Here is a 17,621-nt window from a genome sequence, read left to right as displayed (position 1 = left end):
AGCACTGCCCCATGAAAAGGGAAGGAAGGTGGGCTGGCAGCACAGCAACCTGCTCTTCAGCCCATGAGACCTTAAAATGGCCATTAGGGGGACACCCTTAGGTGCCACGCTGGGTGAGGAACACCAAGCACCCCCTTCCACGGTCCTCCTGCACAGCCCCCTTCCTCCTGGTGTCCTCTATCCGTGCAGTTACCCGTGCTCCACGGTTATTTCTATGCAGAGCAGTATCAAGCAGGTCAGGCTTGGTTCAAAAAAAAAATAAATCTCATCAGTCACAAGGAAAATTCCTCAGTGCAGTGGAAAATACCTGATGAGATGATTTCTTATGACCGCATCAGCTATTTTTACTGTTAAATTGAGGTGCTCATAACTGACCGAAGAACCCCGAGGGGAAGGCAGAGCAGCGAGGCGCTCTCACCTCACGCACAGCTCAGTGCCAGCTGCAGCAGGGTATGCGAGGTATGAGGGCCCAGAGAACGCAGCTTCAATGGCATCGCTGCAGTAATACAATAAATAAACAAGTGATTAGCTGCAGAAAGATAGGCTGTGAAAGGTGGAGAGCCAGCTGCAAGGTGCAGGAGCCACAGCGTTCAGCCACCAATGCCAAGCACGTCTGATTTATTTAAGCTAAACTTTCGTGCAAGTGTCTGCTTTTCAGGCAGAATTCAGCAGCTCCAGGCCGTTTTTTTGAAAAACCCCTATGAGCCTGACCCATAGGCCAAAACTCCCCCAGGGTACAGCACATCCTTGGAGAAGCAGTTTATAAAGCAGTGAGGAACAAACCACAAACACAAAATAAAAGAAGCAAGAAGAGAATCAATTAAATTTGTGCATGCTGGATGTAAAAACGTCTCCGAGGAGATGTGATTAACCCAAGTGGGCTCTTTACTTGAGGTGCACATCATGCTGCCCACAGCTTGCCATTGCAGCTCCACGTCTGAATTACAAAGAATTTAGGACTTTAAAAAAAGACGAGCTTCCAGGAGTCAAATTGTGCTCCAAGACCAAAACAGTGGCAGCATTTGTCAGCAGCCAGGCAAAAGACTCCTCTGACCACAGGGAGAGCAAAGTGCTCATTTTGTTCTAAGGAGAACAAGCACGGTTCCAAGGAAAATGCCAGAAATCTCCAGTTCAGGGTCGAGGCAGAGAACGGCGGGGTTTGTTCTCTTAGAAAGGAAACATTTTGCTCCCTGCGCTTTGTCCCGGTGCAGGACCCGCTGCCGTTAGCAGCAAAGTTCTCACTGAGCGCTCTGCTGCAGCCAAACCCAACAAAAGCCAACAATAAACGGGGAATTGATGTGCAAAGGGACATCTGGCTCCGGGGTGGGGACAGAAGGGCGATTCAGAACAGGAGAGGGGACGGCCCCGCAGCTGCCCAGGCGAGCACGGCTCATCCTCCCCGCGGCACGCCGCCTCCAGCCCCAGCCGGGGCAGCAGTTCCCCCGTGTCTTTACACGAGCAGCCATTCGCAGAAATTCTGCAAAATATCCGTACAAGCGCCATCCGCCAAGACGGCTAAATAGCGTAGAACAACTCTCCCCCGCTCCGCATATGCTGCTGATCCAAATTGCCAAGTTATCCCAACGTTGCCTCAAGAACAAAGGCTGACTATTTGCGGCGTGCGGAGCGAACAGCTCCTGGCTGCTCTGAGCTTAAACCCTGCTGCCTGTCCCCAGAGGAACCCCTCGGGAACCAGCAGCTCCTCTCAGCCCGCAGGCACAGACCTCCCCTGGCTGCACAGAGCACGCGGGATGGTGCTGGACGAGCTCCTTGCCCCGGGTACCCAACGTTGCTCCGCTCTGTGACAGCAGCCATGCAGTGCTGGGCACAGCTCCCAGCTGCACAAGGTCCTGACACGACTCAAATCCTGCAAAAAGGCTTAAAGAGCAGAATTTCTGCCCAGCAGACACATAGAAATGGGAAGAACTGGTTGCTTCAGGTGTCCTAAATCTCATCTGTATTTCTGTCTTGTTTTACAACCAAGGGTTCTCAGTTTTCACCTCGCTCAGAAATGTCTCAGGCTTTGCTGGTGATGCAAAGGACGAGTGACACAGCCACTGTGCAGCCAAGAAAGGGGAAATAAATGGCCATCCCAGGGCAATGCTACAGCTGCAGCTGACAGGTGAGGACTACTGAAGAAACATTTGAGGACGAGACTTTCAAATGAAGTATTTTTGCTTATAATAGCCCACGAATTGGATTTGATATCTCCCATTTCAGAAAGATGACCATTCTGGGGCCGTAAGCCAGCTGCCATCTCTCTTTGGAAGGCACAAAACACCTGTGGAGGTGCATGGGTATCGCTCAGTACCACAGCATCAGGTCCACTGAAACCACACAGAACAGAAACCAGAGAGAAACTTGCCCCCAGGGCCACACACACAGCTCAGACTTAAGAAATAACCACCCCTCCAGTTTGGACTTCTATTATTTATTTAAAACTTGAGCTTATCATCTTAAACTCTTCCCAGAATTAAACAGAAACCCTCTATATTTTACACATGCAATCAGCTTTCTGGCCTGAACTGCCTCCTGCCTTCAGGAGGTTTTCCCTGTGCTGTAAGTGACCTCTCAGTCACTTTTTCACTCTTTTCCTCTGGTTTTCATCATATTGCATGCACGTGGCAGAAATCAGCCGAGCCAAAACACTTGCACAATGGCTGTGGAGTGTTTCTGATAAAGCTGCAGGTGTTCTTTCAACCAGCTACATTTGAAAAGAAGGAGAATATTGTGTTGCCATTGAAGGAAACTAATTTCTACTTACTGTTCCGTGGTAGTTCCTGTACATTGGCATTTTCAGGATCTTTGTCAAGTAGTCTTCCAGCTGCTTCTGCAATTCAAACATCGAAGCATTAGGTGGAATGCAGGAATTTTTGAGATAAAAGAATCCAACTGTCTGGCATCAGGAAGCTATCAGGAAATCAGACCCACTTTTCAGCTAGAATAGATAAATAAATGCATTACCGTGTGTTCACTGAAGATCAGGGCTCAGCAGCATAAACAACTTGATTACAGGTTGTTTATTGTTCGCAGACACGGGCTCATACCTTCCACCAGCTGACCTGCTGCTTTGCACAGCAATTTCAGAGGTCAATTTTCTCGACTGAGCCCAAGTTTCAGAGCAATTTTGAACACAAAAACAGTCCCTGGTGTTTCTGGCCCGCAGGGATTAGCTTCATGGGAAAACACAGCCTCGGCTGCAACCGAGAGCACTTATTTAACCAAATGGGATGACGTGGGGGAGAGGAGAAACCATCACAGGAGAGAGACCTCATGGGAGCTGGACAAAGAAGAGGTTATGCTGCATGGGCCTGGGAAGCCGGGCAGAGTCCTGTGGGGCATGAAACCAACCAGAAGGAAACATCAGTGGGGTTTCCAAGCTTCACAGCACCAGCATCACAGCACGCGACCTTCCCAGGCGTGCCGGAGCGATGTGCGTGCCCTTGGCGAAAGGGAAAAGCACGATTAAAAATAAAAAATGAAAAAGAAAATCTAGAAAACCTTTTTCTTCCTCTTTTCAACCAGCGTTTCTCTCCTAAAACTTCCTGCCCAGCAGTGATGCCAGCGCACAGGGAGGGTTATCTGCACCACACAGCCACGAGACAAAACCTCTCGGGGCTGGAGATGGCAGTGGCAGAAAGCCCAGGGGGGAGCCGCCAGCAGGAAGGGGAACGATAAGCACAGGGTGAAGGAACACGGTTCTGCAGGCTCGCCTCTGCAAGCGGTGAAGCTGCAGTGAGGAGGTAGGAAGATATCCACCCTCGTCACTGAGGGGCCCATCTGTTAACATCTGATGGAGTTACACGGAACACGTGTGCCTCGGCTAAAATTACCCATTTCAGCGTCGAGAGCCTGAGCGGCATCTCCTCTTTCAGGGGGGGACGGGACTGAAATCACTCGGATTTTGATGGTGGAGGGGCTGCCTCCATCCATGCAACCCGACTCTATGAGCTGCCTCTTCTATCTTTAAATTGGAGCAGCTGGGAGCAGGGGAACCGGCACTGTGGGCATCGTGGTGTTCCTCAACTGTGGAGGAGCCTTCACCCATGTTAACCCTGGGAGCATCCTCCTCCTCTTGGCATGGAGGAGGATTTGGGGTCAAAGCTGGGCTTCTCAAGGCCTAAGCTTGTCAAAATAAAGTCTTCAATGGTAATAAAAGTGTTTTTATTGGGCAGTGGGCACTTACCCTGCGGCTGGAGAAGTGCTCCTCGCGCACCGTGCTCTCCGCCGTGTGCGGCAGGCTCGGCATCTGCCTCGGCTCTCCCCGTTTGATGGATTGTCGTCTCACCGTGTGGCTGCAAGGAAGAACAAGCCCCAGTGTTGAGTCCAAGTGCTGCATCTGCACGCACACCACAGTACACAACCCTTCCCGTGCAAAGCTTTTATTTTTCCCAGGCAACTATCAAAAAAAATGAAGAGATGAGTGGTCAAGAAAGCAAAAAAAGGAAGTGTGGTTTCGCTAAAGGCAGCAGCGTGCTCCAAGTGGCCCACAAATGAAAACCTAACACAGAAAAATCAGAGTTTGATTTTTCAGGGTCCTCTTTTGCCCTGCTTAGTAAAGGGAACCTAAATCCTCTTTTTAGCATGTGGTGTTCCCCCAGCCCACAACCCCTCATAGTTCTCGCTTCCCCTACCTCCTCTCCCACATTTCCCTGCAGCAGGAGGCTCTTGCTGACCCACACCTCTCCCCACAGCTCTCCTTATGCCTCCCTGAGCACCAGGGTTAGCCCATGCAGGGCTGACCACCCCATGCTGGGGGCCCTCCATGCCTGCTGTGTCCATCCCAAGCCAGCAGAAAGCCACATCCTGCCAACAATCTCCACCAGCATTAACATAACCCGTCCTCAATTTCAAGAAATATTCAGCTCAAAAGCCAACGAGCTGGAGCCCACGTCATCAAAAGATGCTTGCACCATGAGGTTACGGCTGTTAACCACGAACCTCTGCACTCTCTCCCTCGCAGCAGAGCAAATGGGTCTCATGAAGCCTCACCAACATCCTACTGGGAGAAAGAAAATGGCATTTTCTTTTGCGCTCACCTCCTGGTAGGGATGGGGATGCGCACGAAGGCTTTGTACCGCAGCAGCTCCCTGTGAAACTCCTGGAAGTGCTTGAACTTCCTTTTCACCTGCCATGTGAACTCCCCGTGGGTCAGCTCGATGGTGTACACGTTGGGGCTTGGCACCTGCGCGGGCAAATGACACAATGCAGTCCCCCTCCTGCAGCTGCCTGTCTGAAGAGACCTCGTTAAGTTTTAGCTAAGCATCACTGTGTCTCACCACTTGTTAGGTTTTAAAACAGACGGGAAACCTTCCCTCCTGAGCAAGCGCACACAAAAGTTAAGCTACAAACAGCATTTCAGTACAGCCCCATGGAAATGCCTCATGGAAAAAGACTTTCGGTTAAGTTCTGACCTTCTTCGTGGAGGTGAAGCGCTCCACCTCCAACACGCGCACCCGCACAGGGCATCCCGTCAGGTAGGTCTGCGTGCCCGGCTCCTTGAATCCGCAGGTGTGGTAGATGGCAGAGAAGGGGATGCAGGCTGCAAGGAGCACAGAGCGTTAGCACAGCGCCCCGACGGAGGGCAGCCCACGGCCAGCACCGCGGAGATGCTCCGATACCAAACCCACACAATTGGGAACTCACCAGCACCTTTCGGGTCATTCAGCACCTCCGAGTCCACCTCCTCCCCCTCGAAGTGGAGCTCCCGGGTGTCCAGGCTCTCGATGATGTTGCTCATGTCTGCGGCGATCCTCTTCAGCGCCGAAGTAGCTGCATGGTTTTCGGGCCTCACGGACATCTCAGAGCGCCACGAGCCGGAGCCACGGGGGGCTGGGGAGGAGGAAGGGGCAGGGCTGTCAGCGTCACCCTCATCATGGCACTGCGTCCACCCGAACCCTCCTCGTCCTGCCCACCCACTGCACACCCCCAGCCCCACAGCCAAAAAGCAAAGGCATCTTTGGGCTACCAACAAATATTTCCTCCAGTGCCACTGACCATGGATACAGACACTTCACTTCTATTTTAAAGCGAAAAATCCATGATATTTCCCGTTCCCGCTACAGAAACCTGCAGGGGGTGGTTGGGGGTGACAAGAACTTTCCCATGCTGACTTCAGGCTGAAAGCGAGGAATTTTCAGCACCACCTCCCCTGCATGTTTCAGCCATCTCTAATAACAACGACACACGGGGAGAAGCACAAACCACGTTCACGTCTGGCCACATCCCAGGCCCAATTCCCACAACGCTGCGTTTCCAGTTGCACAGAGGGGAAGCTCACTCAGAAAATCAAATTTTTGTCAAGTGTTGTCCTCCTGAGATTGAGCTGCTGATACAAACTCCTCACATTATTCAGATTTCCTCTATCCCTAGGCACCTTATGTGCTTGCCCCTGGCATCTTTGTGGCATCTCGTGCTTTCTGACAGCTTCTTCAGCTCAGGAGGCTCAACAGCCTGCGTGAAGCATGCCCACTAACGCTGGGGCCAGCTTGCAGTGCTTGTGAGTATTTGCAAAGCAGCTTCTTCCTCCTCCTCCTCCTCCTCCTGCAGGCTCTGCAGCTGGCTGTGGAGCTGCAGACCCGGCTGCCAGTCCCTGCACGAGGCCAAGCTCCAGCTCCTGGGCACCCAAGTGACAAAAAGTCCCCTTGGACTTTGCTCTGCTGAGCAATAAATGGCACAGCCTGACAGCGATGCTGAAAATACATGGATGGGACAGAGTGGCAGCGCTTTGCAGAAGCCAGTACGAGGGCAAGGGCACTCATTTATGCTCAGGAAAGTTCTTGTTGTGTGGAAGAAGCCTGCACACAGGCTCAAACACAGACAGACCGTGCTGCAGGGATTCATCCCACAGGCTGCGGGGCCGTGCCTAGCTGTAGGGCGAGGGCAAGTCAGGGAGCGTCTTGCTTCACACCTCTCCTGCCTGCACTTACCTTTGGAAACGGATCATATTTGACATTATTATCACGAAAAGAATTTGCTTTGAGGAAACTTAACGCACGCTCCCGAGGAGGAGAGCATCCCAAGCACTTTGTGGGTGCCGTGCCCACGTGGCCGGGTGCTCCCCCTCCCTCCCTGCTGTGCCAGGCACGGCCGGGCTCCTCTCACCGCATTAATTGACCCACGGAGTTAATGGGTAAACAATTAACCAGCGTGTGAAGTGGCTATTTGCTAAAGACCACAGCAGGGCTGCATAACTTCAAGATTTTTATTATTCCTTTTTTTTTTTTTTTTTTTTTTTATTAAGCTGAGGCTGTTTTCGCAGCTGGTCAGATAAGCCCTGGGTTAGAGCAGAGTCCAAGCGCAGTTGGAGCTGAGTCAGCCCCAGCAGCAAGGCTGTCCCGCGGGGATCACAGCCAGGTTACGGGCTCGAGAGGAAAAATGCCACTTGCCTGCAGCCCAGCCCAAAGCCCAGGAGCAGAGGTGGTGGCACAGGGCACCCCTGGGCATGGAGGGCAGCACAGGAAGGGTGCAAAGCTCCGGGTCCTGCAGAGCTGTTCTGGGCTGCAGCAACCAGCGCTGTCCGTCCTGTGCTGCTGATGGGCTGGAGAAACCACATCTAAAATTTGCCAGTCCTGCCAGCTTTGAGGCTGTAATCGTACGAAGGGCAGAGAGGGAACCCAAAGAATAGCAGAAAATTGCAGAAGGGTGGAGAAACAGGATGAGGTGCCCTGGAAACAAGGGCTATGCACGTGTTTGGCTGCTGCTGGCCGGGCTAGAAAACAGGCAGCAGTTTGTTAAGGAAAAAAAAAAGGAGTAAAAGGAAGCCCGAGGGTGTCAGGGGGTCAGGAACCATCCGTGTGACGCAGCAGCAGAGGGGCATGCCAAGAGGCAGTGCCTGGCAGCCAGCAGGGAGGTACGGTGCCGGGTTAGAGCACTTGACCTGTGCGATGTCGGTGTCAGGATGGGGACTTTACCCAAGAAGGAAAAGACCTTGGAAAAAACACGCCAGCGGGCTGCAAACGTGCAGCAGGCTGCTGCCAGCAGGACAGATGGAGCAGAGGCTGGTACGGAGCAGCCCCGAGGGGAGGCCCTGCAGCATCCCCACGGCCCGAGGCTGCAGCACGAAGCTGGGGGAAAACCCAGAGCAAACAGGGGTAAAGGAAAGCTCTGGGGAGAATGAGCCAACAAGGGAACAACGGGGAGACGGCCCTGGGCTGACATAGGGCATGGAAATGAGGGAAAAGGACTCGAGCCACACATTTCCTGCCACAAGCCCAGGTGCCATGCGGGCACCCAGAGCCCAGGCTGGATGCCAAGGAAATCCTGCGCACCATGCCCTCAGCAGCTCCTGCCTGGTGGTGAAAGGTTTTTCACGTAAACATTTCCCAATTTCTTGCATTTTAAAGCTAAAATTAGCTCTAATGGTGAAATAGTGCCAGGAGGAGCCAGGCTGGCCGGCAGCCCCAGCACAGCCCCAGCGCCGCAGCCCAGCCCCATCCCGCTGGTTCCCTCCCTCCTGTCCCAGTTCCCTGGCAGGTGCCAGGCCCCGGCCTCGGGGTCCCTCCAGCACCAGCCACTGGGCTCACACAGACAAGCCCCGAACAGGAGCTGAGGCACTGCTGGGAAGATCTCCTGGAGCCGCAGAAGGACTCAGCTGGGGATCGGAATCGACAGCAAGCAGCGTGTTTGGGCACGGTCCCAACCCACACCACGTATCTCCGGCTCATTCCTGATAAAGCCCCAAATATTTCCAAACACCGCTTCCAAACCAATTCCTCTCGGCAGGCAGAGCCCCTACGTTTACCAGCAGCCCCTCTGGAGGCAGGAGCCAGTCCGCATTTCCCGTTCGATGCCTGCAGCCCAGCCGTCTGCCTGCGAGTTATTGATCTCCGCCGGCCTTCTCCACGAGGGTTTCTGCCAAGTCCCGAGCCTGACAAAGGAACTACAGGGTGACGGGGACCTGCAGGGCTGGCAGCAGGAGGGGGATGTTTGGAGGGCCCATCAGGAGCACGGGCACCTGCATAAATCCCTGCTGCCTGGGCTGAGAGCCCCGAGCTGCCTCCTGCAGCACCCACGGCGCTTGTGCTGGGGGAAAGGCAACAGGAGAGCAGGGGGAGGTCAAGGGCAGCGGTGAGGTAAGGTAGTGGTCATCCCCGGCGTGACTAACCCTCTGCTGCTGTCCCAAACCCCTCTGCGCTGCAGTTTTCCCCACACCCAGGACCAGCCTAAGCGTCCGGCCCTTCCCAAGGACTGGTTTTTATTTGCTTTGCTGCACGGCGACATGAAAGGGAGAGGGCAGCGCTCGCAGAGGAGCAGGAGCTGATGAGCTCACGCTGATGCACCACCCCACGTACCCCAACCCCAAACCCGCAGCGAGTTTTGCAACCCCTGGTCTCACCATTGGGGCCACGCTGGGGCTTTCGGTCCCGCTGGGTCAATTTTTGCTGGCGGTGATGGGGACGGGTGTCCTGTGCCATGTCCGGGGGCTCCCACCCAGCCCCACCTCAGGCAGTGCCACCTCCGTGGGAAGCCGGCCATCAGGTGTGCCCCGTCCCATGGGATCTGTCCCTGTCACCCCAAGCCCAGCAGCACAGGGTTGGGGCGAGGGGATCAGTGTGCAGCTCCTTCCCAGGGCAGCCAGGCTGGGAGAAAAGGGGCGAAGCTAAAATACCTGCTCCGGAGAGCGGAACCGGGAGGGCAAAGGATGCAGAGCGCTGGCTCTTGGCACGAGGACGGGACCAGAACAGCTTTACAAAAATCCTGACACCGAGGCGCTTGCCAGGGCGGCAGCATCACGCAGAGGCCTCTCGGAGTGACAATAAGCAGAGGTGAGGACAGCTGCAGCCGGGCCGCTGAGCATTTCTGCCGCTCCGATATATATAGCCGGGCACGCCACGCGCATGCAGGACATACTCGCATTACCTAAACGTTTACATCCCCACGGCTGATGTCCCATACAGCCCTCACGGCTATTCTGGTTGCCTCCTTGCCCAGCAACCACCACCTGCCAGAGCGCGTTTCCACGGGGAATTTCGGGGGCTCGGAGCCGGCCCCCCATCCCCGGGCAGGCTCGGGTCACCGCTGATAAATGCGAGCACGCAGAGCCCTTTGCACAGCTCCTCTGCGACGAGCCAAACCCGGGCAGAACGCAGCAGCCTGAGCTTGGGGCTCGGTGCAGTGAAAATTGCACACACAAGTACACGAAGGTGCTTGTTTGGGGAGTTTTTGTTTTTTTTTGACCCTTCCAGTGGCTTGCCCAAAGTAACAAGAGGTTTCCACGGGCAGCACAACACAAGGTACCCCCAGCAGCCGCACAGCTCGTGGGGCATTTTGGAGCAAAGTTTTTGAAGAAGCTGTAGGCACCACGACTGTCACATCCGACAGCAAGCTGAGGCCCCCAGCCTCGGTGACTTTCATTCATTACCCCTGAAGCTACAGAGCTCAGCAGCCTCAGCTCTCACCCAGCACCACGTGCCCAGACACCCCACGAGGCCAGGTGCCGGGGAGGCAGTGATGGAGGCACTCCTGCTCCTGGTTTGCATTTCCCAAGCAGCTGCTTGCCAAAAGCCACAGCCAGCCTCGAGCACCGGCACAGGGGAAACGTCAGCGCTCGGCCTCCCTTCCCCAGCCGCACGTCTCCTCCCGTGCATCAACAGCTCCATGTGCAGGCCTGGGCTCACGCTAACGCCTCCCAAGAACGGCATTTCCCCTCGCCCTGGACAGCTAAAACAAATATTTGAGAACTTGGGAGTTCACAAGAAGAAGAAGGTTGGCGGGGAAATCCCGGAGGGAGCTGTAGGAGACAGCGAGCTGAGCCCCGAGGGCAGGGGCAGCAGCCGGACTTCGCAGGGGGCTTCACAAAGCCACCCATCCCTGGGAGATGTCCAGACCCCACACAGGGTGGTACCAGCACGCAGGACACAGGGAACTCGATGTACTTTTGGGCCAGGACCTGTTGAACCAAGATCAGAAACAGGCGAATTCCACAGATTTTAAGGAACAATCTTTTGTTCTTTAAAAGAAGCAACTCGCAGAAACAGAACAGCAGGAGCAGAGCAGCTCTCCTCTGTTTCTTGCTTAAATACAACTAAACATCTGCAAATTTATGCAAAGCAGCTCATTTACACATATCGACAGCCCTGACAGCTTCCTTAGAATGAAATAGGAACAAAAAAATTCCTCTCCCGAGACGGAGCAGCAGCGCTTACCGGGAGATGCTGCTGAGGGCCGAGCTCCCACCCAGCCCCAGCTCCTCCCTGTCCCCTGTCCCTGAGCTGCCCCTGACCTTCATCCCCTCGTGGAGCAGGACAGCGCTGCTCCAACCATCCCGGGGGATGTCAGAGCACCGAGGTTAGGATGCAGGAGCTCAGCCTGAGCCGGGCAGCACAGTGAGCCATGGGTTCGGTGTTATTTTAACTCAGGTTTTTCCTCGCTGCCTCCCAGAGCAGCCGAGCTTCAGGAGGTTTCTGCAGACAGTTGTATTCCTCCTGCACACAAAACAGGCTGTTTGGCAGAAAGAAAAGCAATAGTGTGTGTTTTTTTTTTTCAGGGGTGAAAAAAACCCAAGCCCAGCAGGACTCAGACAGCAGCTCCTATCTCGCTGGCTCTTTGTGCCAGGGAACAAAATGGCTCGTTTGCCACAACTGCTGCCAAAACCTCGTGGGATCAGGTCTAACCACAGAAATTCAAGAGGCACCGTGACTCATCCGCCGCTCTGCGCTGCTGAGGCTTACAGCTGGGTGGGACCCCTGCAACAAGTCCGTCTGCAGGAAACTTCTGTCATGGAAAAACACACTTCAGAACATCTCATTGGGACTACAGAAATAGGCATTGAGAAAAAGAGGAATGAGACCAAAATATTCTTTCTGCAAAGCCCACGCCATGCCTGCTCTCCAGATCGCTTCCGCAGCCCTTCGGCTGCACTGGGGTGCAGGCTGGGCTCGCTGCGAGAGCTGGGCAGCACCCAGGAAATACCAAGCTGCACATCCTGCGTGCCAAAGAGCCAAGCACGTCCTATCAGCACGTTTCACTTGAATAAAGAGACAGCGCAGACCCCAACTATCCATTTATTTTACCTTTCTATGTCACGCTCAAAGTTTGTATGAAGAGAACTTAAAAAGATAATGAAAGACAGCAGCCAGGCTGCCAGTTAGCGTGGTGACAACCCACTGCCACGGCCAGCTCGCCCCAAGTTCCCAGCAGTTAGTTAGTGCTGCTGCTTTAATTTTACCATGGGTATCCCTGGAGGCTGCCAGCCAGCATCAGCCCGGCACGCGGTGATGCTGCTGCTGCGAGGGGCCGATGGATGTCTGCAAGAGGGCTTGTCCTGGCTGGGGGAACAATCAGAAGCAAGACTTCCTAATTAAAAAGCAATCTGCCCATTTCGCCAGGCAGAGCTCTGGGAAGCGGCCCCGTGCCAAGTCACTGCTGCGTACCCGTGAGCCACGCAGCCGGAGGCACGGGAAGCCTCGGGACACGCCAGCGGTACAAGAAGCGCCGGAAAGCAAGCTCCTACAGCACGGGGTAGGCAGAAACAACTGGATGTGAATCATCCACTTGCACGGACTTGGACAGAGCACGTCACGGCGCCGATCTGTGGGATATTGTCTGCCTGGTACTGCCTTTTGTGCCTCCGCACCGTGAGGCTTGGCTGCGAGAAGCGCGGTGCCGCTGTGCCGGATCCCCCAGGGGCAGCACCGGTCCCAGGGGAGCCCAGGGAAAGCTCCAGCAGCAGCTCGGTCCCATTCCACCCCAAAAAGCCCCCACCTCACTTTGCACTGGTGGAAGTAAAAAGATAAGGCAGGAATCGGGCCCCCTCGCAGCTGGCTCGGGGAAAACGCAGCCAAGGAAATCACAGCTCGGTTTGTGTCCCACCACCAAAGGTGCCAACAGGAAGAGTAGCTCCCTGCTCCGGGAATATTCAGGGCTGTCAGCACCACGCAAACAGGCCTCCACGCCCCAGGAAAAAGCCTCTTTCTGTTGGGTAAACCTGCAGATAGCAAGGAGGTTTTTCATCTTCTCCAGCTCCCCGCTCTGCACCTCCTCTCGCAGACGCTTTCCATACCAACCCGCAGCCTGCTCAGGGTGGCACACGGAGGGGCAGACGCCCTTCTCTTCCGCGAGCTGCCCACCCCAGCTCTGTTCACATCTCCTTTTTGTTGCATGTTTTCTCCCTAGATAGTCAGCTCCTTATGGCTGCGGACAATTTCTTATTTTATCCACACCTCCTCTGCCAAAAAGAAGGGAAGGAGGAGGTGGAAGAGACGCTACCCTTACACAAGGATAACTAAAGCAAACCGGCTACCTTGCTGGCAGATCCTAGCAGAGGAAGGCACAATTTTATTTGCTGGGGCTCGACAGGGTCAGCGCTGTGTTTCTGGGGCACAAAGGGAGAGCTCTGAGGAAGAAAGGCTGCAGGAAGGAGGAGATCAGGAGGAGAGCAGCGAGGTGTGAACGCCGCACGTGCCCGACGTGGCTCCGTGCAGCCGTGGGACTTGCACCTGGGAGGTGCTGCTGGGTCTGTGACCCGCGGTGTTCCCATCCAGCCCCACTCTTTGATACATTTTCTTGGCAACACAGCCAGCGCACGACTCAATAGCTACCCCGAGATAGCAATCTTATCTCGATATTAAACACCTGCACCCCTTTCTGGCAATAAATCCTGGCTGCACGCTGCGTTTTCACGCTGGATGGGCACGGCACGCTTGGTGTCACAGCAGCAGCAGGTCCTTGGGTCAATGACTCCCTCTCCTCCCGACCTCTTTTTAGGAAGTTTTGCCTCATCAGCACCAACTCAGACTCGTATGGGCCAGAGCTGGATGTGCACCGCACGCTTTTATCCTTGGAGGTGACGCTCATCTCCCCGCCAGGACCCTAACAATTAGCTTATTATCATGTGGAAACAAAACTCTGAATCCTGAAGGCACAAATATACATATAAAAAAAATGTATGATCTGCAGACCCATGCGTTTCCCTCCTCCTTGCTCCCCTGGGAGGCAGGGGCTGGGCACGTGTGCCCTACCGCAAGGGCATGGGCTGCCTCCCACCACCTGGACACCATGGCTCGAGTGGGTGGGAGACACAGGCGCAGCACGGTGCGTGTTTTGGAGAGACAAGCTGGGAAACGGAGCCTTTTTCCCCCACTCCCTCTGCTTTCCAGGGTGCCCGCACGCGGGGAGCGGGTACGGGCATCTGGCAGCCACCCACGGGGCCCTGGCAGCAAGCAGCAGGGCAGAGGTGCCCAACCACGTAGCAGTTAAAAACAAACTACGCACAGATATGTAAGATAATTCATAATCAATATATAAGGACGTGATTTCTGTCTGCGTGCATCTCCACCCTGCAGCTCGGCGGGGCCAGCTCGTGCCCCCCGGCAGCTGGGCGCACACAGAGCCACCGGGCTGCGTGCCAGCCCCTCGCACATCCCACCAACCACAGGGACAGCACAGCAAACAGCACCTGAACACCCCCCCAAAATACCCAAACAGCCTGCTTTTCAGCAAAAAGGTCAGGCAAGGCTTGGGGAAGGGAAGGGGAAAAGAATGAAACTGCGGCTGCCATCAGCCCCAGCCGTGACCGCGTCTCTTTCTGTCTCTGCAGGAGTTTTCACAGCTCAGGACAGGCGAGAGCAAGTTGAACACACACCACGGGTTGTCAGACAATAGGAGGAAATGGCGTGAAGGGCTGGCTCCTGCCCTCCTCGCTCTGCAGAAGCCTCGACAGGCAGCAGGTAACCCCTGCCACAAGGCACTCCAGGAAACCAACACCCCGAGAAGCTCAGATTGCTTCCCAGGGACTGATGTAGGTCCCTGGTACAATGCCGGTTCCCACTCTAACCAGTTTTTAAAACCAACCTTTTCTTTTAAATGGCTTGCTTCAGAACAGCTGTGCTGATGAGGAGTTGGAAAGCCACCTGCCTGCAGCCTGCTGGCTGGGCAGAGCTGGAGGAGCCTGACCCAGGAGGCTGCGTGAGCATCAGTGACTGGCATTTTCTCTGCCGTTCCACTTCCCGGGAATACAATTTGTGGCCGTACTGGCAGCGAGTGTATTTCCCCTGGTATTTCTTCCCCTGAAGGTTCGCTGGCTTGCTTTAAATCAATTACCAGAGAAAGAGTAAGTGGAAAAAACCAAGTTCGGTCCATGCTTAGCAAATAAAGGGGCACAACCGCACTTCTTCGCGGAGTTTTTCAAGGCAGACATTTCTCAAATCACGTCCTGAGAACAGACCCACTGTAAAACACCAGATCCTTCCTCTCCTGCAGACACACCTGCAGTCTAAAGAGCACCTCATAAATTACAGGGGATAACAAAGTCAAGTTGACACAAGCCTTTACAATTTGCTGTTTGCAAAAGTAGTAAAAATTTCCAGCTGAGGCATGTGATTTCAGGCCGCTCCACAACAGAGTGATTTCACCAGCAGAGATCACCTACCTCAGCCTTAGGAATTTGTTCTCCATTTATTTATACGTAAAACCGTCTCCTCAGCAGCTTAAAGTGGTGGCTCTGAGCCTGGGAAACTCTTCCCCAGCCACGAGAGCTGCCCGTGTCCCCCTGCCCCCGAGGCTGGGCGCTGGGGCTCCTCGCAGCCCCACCAGCACCGGGGGGCCCAGGAGAAGTCCCTGGGGTGTTTTTTTTTTTTCCAGACCTGAACCTTGACACCAACTCAATAGCCCTAAAGGAGGATGGCTGCAATTAAACGTGCACAGGGGTGGTTTAGCGAGACCTTTCAGCCCTCCCTACGTGAGCTGACCCTGGGCAGAGGGGAAGCACGCTGCGGGGCGATGGGGAGGCTGCCGGGGAGCTGCCAGCTTTGGGACGGGCTGGACATCCCCGGGGATTAAAGACCCGGTCACCTGCGAGCCACCCTCGTGGGCACAAGCTACCAAACGCCTCCGGCTGCACGGGGTGGGGAAAGGGGCATTTTTGAGCCTAAAACCCCTTGAATCGGCGTCCCCCCTGCGGGCTGCCCGGGAGCAGGGCGCGGTGGCTCCCCCGGTGCGGTGGGCGCCAGCCCCGGCCTCGGGCTGCCCGACCGCGGCCGGGACGAGCCCCGACGGCCCCAAAACCCACTCGTGACCGCGGGGTGGGGGCCGTGACCGGCCTCGGCCGTGTCCCGGGCCCGCTCCGAGGCGTTTCGCGGCTCCAGATGCGCCCCGAGCCGGGGGGGGGAGCGCGGCGATGCGGGCACGCACCGGAGCTGGAGGCGAGCGCACAGCCACGGTGTCCCCACCCGTGTCCCCACCCGTGTCCCGACTCCTGTCCCGACCCGTGTCCCGATCCCTGTCTCGCCCCGTGTCCCCACCGCCCCCCGCTGCAATCCCCCCCCGGCACCAAGCCCCCTCTAAGCCCCGGGAGCGAAGTTTGCAGCCACGGGGAGACCCCCACGGGCGGCGCCCCCCGACTTTAGCCCCACTACCCCTTAACCCCCTTCTCCCTTTACCTCTTTTACCCCTTAACACTCCCTCTAACCCCCCTCGTTGTCCCCCCCCGGTCCCCACCAACCTCGTGCCCCCGGGGGAGCGGTGGCCTCATGCTGCCCAGTCCCGACTCGGGGCCCGTCGCGGAGGGGGGCCGCGCTGCAGCCCCAAAAAAAGCCAAACCCAGCAGCCTCAAAACCCCAAAGCCAGCAGCCCCAAATCCACGGCCGGCTCCCCCCGGGCGGGGCGAGGCGAGCCCCAGCCCCAGCCCCAGCCCCAGCCCCAGCCTATAGCGGCCACTTGCGGGGAAACCACTCCCCGTGCGCCGGGACAGCGCCGGGAGCTGCGGGCACCTCGGGGCGGGGAGACCCCTTGTCATGGGGGGGGATAATTAAAAGGAGAGCTTAATTGGGAAGGGGGGCTGCTTGGGCATTCCCCCCCAGCACGGAGATGCAAAGCTCGCCTTCCTTCTTCCCCTTTCGCAGCCAGTTTGGGCAGGGGAAGGGGGCTCGTCAAGGGGGCCAAGAAAATGGGTTTGGTGTGGGGAGCAAGCAAAAAGTGTGTGCACATTGGGGCTGAATTCCTCACGCTGCTCCCAGCCACAAAGCCCTCTGTAATTACAGAAACACTGATTTTGTAGGAAGAGAGAGCAAATCTCTGTGCTCACAGAAGCACCGTGCTGACACGCGGAGCAGCAGAAACCCTCCGTACGCTGGGCAGCCCCACACGCTGCCCAAATCCTGGCTCCCAGCCCCGCAGCTGCACGGGGGGCATTTTGGGGGCTTCTTCCAGGGAACTCAGCGCTCCCACTTCTGTCCCTACGGCAAGGCTCCAGCACGGTTGTGATGCTTTTCTTCCTTAAAGGATTTGTTTCATTGAAGTAGCAAGGAACTGAGCTGTGCCCCTCGCACCCAGGCGGATGAATAACCCAACTGCAGCTGCAGGCAGTGCCCTGGCAGGGCGATATCGAAGCGTTCCCACGTTCCCCAGCACCATTTCCGAGCCCTCCCACCCCACATCTGCTCCGTCTGCCCAGACAGGGTTTGCTGTGGCTCTTTCTGCAAACAGCGTGCCCTTGGCTACAAACACACTCCGAAATCTGAGCTGGGTGCCCGAGAGCACCGCAGGATGGCTCATCTGCTGCCAGGGTGCTGAGCCCGGGCAGGGCTGGATGCAGCTCCTGCAGAGAGCTGTGTGTGAGGGCAGCTACCTGCCGCCAGCCCAGAGCCTGCCTGCCCTCCTTTGGGCACCCGGCATGGCTGCAG

At 56.0% G+C, this 17,621-nt stretch overlaps 1 protein-coding gene across 4 annotated transcripts in view; it reads right to left on the bottom strand.

Annotated features, from left to right (window-relative positions):
- PLD1 (phospholipase D1) overlaps nt 1–16,590 on the bottom strand; it is a 48,645-nt gene extending 32,055 nt beyond the window's left edge. For 2 of the 4 annotated variants that reach the window (XM_032192917.1, XM_032192919.1), the window contains exons 1-6: nt 16,442–16,590; nt 5,647–5,832; nt 5,415–5,542; nt 5,040–5,185; nt 4,187–4,295; nt 2,765–2,830 (exon numbers count right to left, since the gene is read on the bottom strand). In XM_032192917.1, the coding sequence (XP_032048808.1) occupies nt 2,765–2,830; nt 4,187–4,295; nt 5,040–5,185; nt 5,415–5,542; nt 5,647–5,800 (603 nt within the window). In that variant the 5' untranslated portion in view covers nt 5,801–5,832; nt 16,442–16,590. The remainder of the gene's footprint in view (nt 1–2,764; nt 2,831–4,186; nt 4,296–5,039; nt 5,186–5,414; nt 5,543–5,646; nt 5,833–16,441) is intronic. The other 2 variants (XM_032192918.1, XM_032192920.1) reach the window with 1 other exon arrangement.
- Nucleotides 16,591–17,621: the final 1,031 nt, after the last annotated feature.

Source organism: Aythya fuligula, chromosome 9 (assembly GCF_009819795.1).
Source record: "Aythya fuligula isolate bAytFul2 chromosome 9, bAytFul2.pri, whole genome shotgun sequence".
In the NCBI taxonomy this organism is placed as follows: Eukaryota; Metazoa; Chordata; class Aves; order Anseriformes; family Anatidae; genus Aythya; species Aythya fuligula.
Note: the sequence above shows the minus strand (reverse complement) of the source record. Positions and strands in the feature narration are given on the sequence as shown.